The sequence below is a fragment of the Corvus cornix genome, chromosome 6, assembly GCF_000738735.6.
Source record: "Corvus cornix cornix isolate S_Up_H32 chromosome 6, ASM73873v5, whole genome shotgun sequence".
Classification (NCBI taxonomy): domain Eukaryota; kingdom Metazoa; phylum Chordata; class Aves; order Passeriformes; family Corvidae; genus Corvus; species Corvus cornix.
In genome coordinates, this window is record NC_046336.1 from 15,550,429 (window position 1) to 15,556,428 (window position 6,000).

General features: G+C 36.3%; 1 protein-coding gene across 1 annotated transcript in view; it reads left to right on the forward strand.

The window, feature by feature from the left end:
• The window catches only part of BTAF1 (B-TFIID TATA-box binding protein associated factor 1), a 43,937-nt gene extending 38,194 nt beyond the window's left edge, over nt 1–5,743 (forward strand). Inside the window, exons 31-38 of the mRNA XM_039554144.1 lie at nt 88–229; nt 397–527; nt 953–1,078; nt 1,828–1,980; nt 2,560–2,771; nt 2,921–3,080; nt 3,673–3,843; nt 4,085–5,743. Coding sequence (XP_039410078.1) covers nt 88–229; nt 397–527; nt 953–1,078; nt 1,828–1,980; nt 2,560–2,771; nt 2,921–3,080; nt 3,673–3,843; nt 4,085–4,231 — 1,242 coding nt within the window. The 3' untranslated portion in view covers nt 4,232–5,743. The remainder of the gene's footprint in view (nt 1–87; nt 230–396; nt 528–952; nt 1,079–1,827; nt 1,981–2,559; nt 2,772–2,920; nt 3,081–3,672; nt 3,844–4,084) is intronic.
• Nucleotides 5,744–6,000: the final 257 nt, after the last annotated feature.

Consider the following 6,000-nt stretch of genomic DNA (forward strand, 5'->3'; position numbering starts at 1 on the left):
TTAAATATACATGGCAATTTTTTCTGATACCTTGCAACAATTTATTACTTTTGAAAATAATCTATCAAATGTTTCTTTTATGTTCAGAACAACGTCTTAGAGTTGTGGTCGTTGTTTGACTTCCTAATGCCAGGATTCTTGGGCACTGAACGCCAATTTGCGGCTCGTTATGGCAAACCAATCCTGGCAAGCAGAGATGCCCGAAGCTCCAGTCGAGAACAAGAGGCTGGTAAGGATCAAATGTTCAGTCTTTGGGTTTTTGTTTTAGCCTTTTAAATGAGAACTACTAATGAAAAGAAAGTGTGGTCAGTTCTAACATCAGAGATTGAGGGGGAGCTGAAAGTTTTGAAAAAAAGTGTTTTTCTTCTCAAACACTGCTGCTGTTGCCCTCACTAGGGGTGCTTGCAATGGAAGCACTGCACCGCCAAGTCCTGCCATTTCTGCTAAGGAGAATGAAAGAGGATGTGCTGCAAGATCTTCCACCCAAAATTATTCAAGATTATTATTGTATTCTCAGTCCTCTGCAGGTATGCATAAAAAGTGGCTGAAAGTTTATTTTTCAGCACAATTAAGACCACAAAGGCATGAATTCTGTATTCCTGTGTCAGTCTGATATCAGCTCTGACATTCTCTGGATGTGCTAAAAGGATTTTCTAGTATGTGTTTAAAAAGCTTATTCCAGTCCTGTAGTAATAGAGTATTTCTTGAGCTTAATTTCAGGCATTTTTCAGGAACAACACCTAGGCATCTGCAGATTGGTTTTTAGTAACAGTTTCCAAGTTGAAAGAAAATAAATGGCAAGAGATTGTGTTGTTAGTGTTTATCTTGTGTCAGATATGAAATAGCTTTCTTGATGTATGATAATTCAGAATTTTATCTTGAAACTAAACTCTGAAGAGGATTGTCTATCTTCTGTCAGGAAAAAACACACATTCTCTTGTCTGGTCTACAGGTTCAGCTTTATGAAGATTTTGCCAAGTCTCGTGCCAAATGTGATATTGATGAAACAGTTTCTTCAATTTCACTGAATGAAGAAACTGAAAAACCAAAGCTTAAATCTACAGGTCATGTATTTCAGGTACAGATTTTTTTCAGTAATATTACCTAGTACATACGTTTTAGGTAACTGTATTTATAGGTTTAGTAAAAAACAAAAATCAAAATAGTGAACTTAGACATTTGTGGCCATATGATCTAAATAGAGTATTAATGGCTGGCATGTGATATATAGCTATTATGTTGAGATTTTTGTTTGTGTCTTCTGAAGCATAACACTGTTGTGTATTTTTAATGTGATCTGCTCAACTGGTGTTCAGCTGTTTTGTGGATCTTGTAAAAGCTGAGTACTGAGAGCAAAACTTCAAAATGAGGGAAGTAGTTCTGATTTCATCAGCTGTTATACTTCAACATTAAGATTATAAACTATGGACAAAATGTTTCCTTACGGTTAGATCTGAATTTGTGAAGGTTCATGATCTTACAGAATTGCAGATTAACTCTTGGTTAATAGGAAACAATTACTCTCAAAGGCTCTGCACTGCTCCCAACCCATTTCCTCTATTGTAGACTCAGATGAAAGTGGGGGAAGTGGTAATCTGCACTTTTCCTGAAAAGAGGGACCCAAGATCACAATGAGTGTAACAGTGTTTGGATACAATTTGAAATGGAGGTTTTAAATGTGCAATTCTGATGAAAATACACCATAAGTCCAGATTGTGGAATGTGGCCGAATGACCCCTATACTTAAAATCAATTCTGTTAATCCTTTTTCTGTAATTGTGTTCTTGCTAATTATTTCTTTGAACTTCATTTCTTAAATAATTAAAGGCATTGCAGTACTTACGGAAGCTCTGCAACCATCCAGCATTAGTGCTCACAACCCAACATCCAGAATATAAAAGAATTACAGAGCAACTTGCAGCTCAGAATTCATCCCTTCGAGATATCCAACATGCACCTAAGTTGTCTGCTTTAAAACAAGTAAGTGGATGCGTGTTGTGCCTTAAATTTCCTAAATGTGTCAACTGATGTTACAGTTTAGGATTTTATTTAAGATTTCATCAATATGAAAACTCTTCTTAATAAAATTAAGTAGCAAATGAAAAAGAATGCAAGGGTGTTTCAGGATATGCCTTATTTTCCCTGATAATTCAAGAGGGAGGGGAAGCACAGTCTTCATGGCGATGATGTTTATATAACTTGTTGGCATTTGAAGAACCTTACTTCTGTTTTATTTTTGTCCCTCTTGTTGCAGAGCTTTTTTTTTTCATATTTATTATACAGGAGACAACTTCCTTGATAAAGTTAGATTGCATTACATAGCTTTACTTAAAATAGAATTTAAGTAAGTGAAGAAAATGGCTTTCTGGTGACTCTTAAGTTTTTCAGTTTGACTGTGAAGCCAAACTTTGCCTTCTTATCATTTAAGTGACTGTCATTTACATACTTCCTTCTGCAGTTTGTCTCTCTCATTTCTACTTTTGATAATCAACAAATGTCAATGTTTACGTGAGATCTGCAGTCATTTTAATGACACACCTTAATGTCTTTTACTTAAAGCTGCTACTTGACTGTGGTTTGGGGAATGGTGGATCTTCAGAAGGCGGTACAGAAGCTGTTGTGGCCCAGCACAGAGTGCTTATCTTTTGTCAGCTGAAGAGTATGCTGGATATAGTGGAGCATGACCTTCTCCGACCTCAGTTACCTTCAGTTACTTACTTACGACTTGATGGCAGCATCCCTGCTGGGCAGAGACATTCCATTGTTTCCCGGTATGTATTATCTCCTAATAACCAGTATGAGGCCAAGTTTATTATTTAGATGGTGCAGAATTGGGGTTTTGTCTGCCTCAAAGCAGATGTGGTTCATAAATTCTTTATTTAAATGAAACTTACCATACTTAACTTTTTGTTGTATACAGGTTTAATAATGACCCATCTATAGACGTACTGTTGCTCACCACTCATGTTGGTGGACTAGGACTTAACCTGACAGGGGCTGACACGGTCGTATTTGTGGAACATGACTGGAACCCAATGAGAGACCTGCAAGCCATGGATCGGGCACATCGCATTGGGCAGGTGAAAACCTCTTCATTTCCCATAAGGGTGGCTTCTTTCTTGCTGAACTCGTGTGAGAGAGAATGTAATGTATAAGAAAGTGACATCTGTGGGTTTCTACCAAGCTTCCATTCATACTTACTTCTTGCAAATATGCCAGCTGCTGAAGTGTGTACTTCCTTATTCTGTCCCCAACTTGGTAAGTCTTCTCTTCCATACTTCCTGAGCTGCTGGGGAGAGCCCAGGGAAGAATCATACTTCAGTGAAGGAAGAGATGACTGAGGAGTGAGACAGGGAACTGAAGGGGCATCCCACAGGTTTGTCCTTCTCTGGTGCTTGGACAGGGCAAGAATGACTGCTGTTAGTCTTCCCCTAGAGCTGTAAAAAGCAGTGAATTCTTCTGGAGTACAGATGCAACTGAAGATGCCTCTATTATATAGTGGCACAGTCTTGTGCTTTCCATCTAATGTCTGTCAGACTGAGTACAGTTACTGAAGGGTAACTCCAAGCCAAACTGCCTCCAGAATGTCCATGATAAACACTAAAAGTTTATGCTTTCCAGAATACCCTAAGATGATACTTTTTAGCTAAGTGTGCTTTTTTTTTCTTTCAGAAACGTGTTGTTAATGTGTATCGCCTGATAACCAGGGGAACTCTGGAAGAGAAGATCATGGGTCTTCAAAAGTTCAAAATGAATATTGCAAATACAGTGATCAGCCAAGAAAATGCAAGCCTACAGAGCATGGGAACAGAGCAGCTTCTTGATCTGTTCACTCTTGACAAGGTAAAGAAGCATTTTTACAAATACCTACCAAAAATAAGAGTCAGCTTAGGGAAAAGTTTTGCTTTGAAATATAAAATTTAATTACATGAACGCTAAAGTTGGACTGATTAATAGTAGACAGCTCTCTGAGCAACAGGAGGAAGTGATATTTCCCCAGAAGAATTACCAGACTTGAAGAATTTGTTAGATTCCTGAAAACGTTATTCTGTATATTAATAGGAATTTTTTTTCTTTTGCGAAGGATGGAAAAACTGAAAAAGCAGATACCTCTACCTCTTCTGGGAAAGCATCAATGAAATCAGTACTCGAAAACCTTGGAGAACTGTGGGATCAAGAGCAGTATGACACTGAATACAGTCTTGAAAACTTTATGCATTCATTAAAGTAACCATCACATGTTTGTAATACAACTGCTGCTAGTTCACATATTTTTCTGCTGATATTCAGCAAACTTCAAAGCATATAGAGTGAACCTTTAGCTTAATTTGTAAATACTTACTGAAAGAAGAATCTTCAAAAGACTGGCACGAAGTAGTGTCAGCTGTTTCACTGGGAAGTTATTCTGTCTTAAACGTTTGCACTGTATAAAAACTTTAAATGTAAACATTGAGGTGGTTTGAATTTTACTTGTTCTGAACAGCTGCAAATTCTTACTTGGTAGAAGAATTAAAACAAAGCAGGTTTTTACATTTGTTAACAAGTGTTACTTGTGTTTGCAGTTAAGTCCACCATTATTTCTTTCTGTATCTATAATAGTTTTGTACAGTTGTTTCAGTGAGTACTTCAGGTTGTTCAGTGTACATTTTTCTTTTAAACACAACTTGCTTTTATGGTGTATTAAAAAAACAATTTTCAACTTAAGCTTTCATTCAGATCATTTCAGGACTTACACCACCAGAGGCAAAGCCTAGAAGCCTTGAAAGTATTGAATAACAGAATAGCACTAGGCCCGTGCACCCACCTTTGTACATTGACTATAAATATATCATGCTCTTCAGTCTTTTGACACCATCTTGTGAGAACAGCTGACTTGAACTTTTTAATGTAATGAGCTCTATTAAATACAGGTAATGGCCTATTTGAGGCCATGTTTGCATCCTGTTAGCAAGGGTGTACTTTTTAAATTTATCTATAAGGCTAGAATATAGCCACTTTGAGAGATGCATGTATTCAGTATGTTTCAATCCTATATATTTTTTGTAACTAAAAGAAGAAATTAAATATACAGACAGACATTTTCCAGAAGTAGATTTTACACTGTCTAGGATTCTAAAATCCATGGTAAAAGTGACTGTGTACTAAACTGATGCATGACTTAAAGCTTCTTAAAGGAATAGGGAGGACTTCTTTTCTTTAGGAGAAAATATACATAGAAATACCTACATCAGTTTGAGGTAACTGAATAGTTAAAATTGTGTAACAAAGATAGTAAAAGACTTTAATAGCAGTGAGTGAGAATAATATGGCTGTATGTTATGCAGCTTTTTATAAAAAAGGGAGGCAGTAGTAAAAGTGTGTTTCTAGATGTGCATATGTACCAGTATATGCACTTTTTATAAATATTAAATTATAGATGACTTACAGCAGTTGTCTGAATACATAGAATATATGTATAAATATAAAACCTAAGGTTTGTAGCTTGCTGTGTGCTTAAGCATCAGAGCTTAAAAACCACCAGAGACCTCAACTATTGTAAAATAAGATTGTTTTAAAACTATATAAATCAAGACAGTTCTACAGCATTGGAGATGAATTAATGTCACATTTCAGTAGTTATGAACTGCCAGATTGTAACTAAATTAGCATTCCATGAAAATAAAACAAACTGGGAATATATAAGTTGTATGTTGAGTTTGTCCATGTTTAGTTTTGTTTCTGTAGAGAGGGCTTATCTGGCCACGTAAAAAATGTAACGCTTTTAGAAATTACAGCTGGATTATGAGTATTATATTGGTTAATTTCTACCTTCAGACTATTTCTGTTGTGCTTTCAGCTGATGATCCAAGCAGGGGAGACAAGATGGGGCGTGGTGGTGTTTGCAGAGAAGTTACAATGCTGGAATAATGCGTACTTGAAGATAACTTGGTGCAGTAATTTGGTGATAGTGCCTAGAAATAATGAGATATTTGAATAAAGAAACTTCTTTAGTCATAAAAA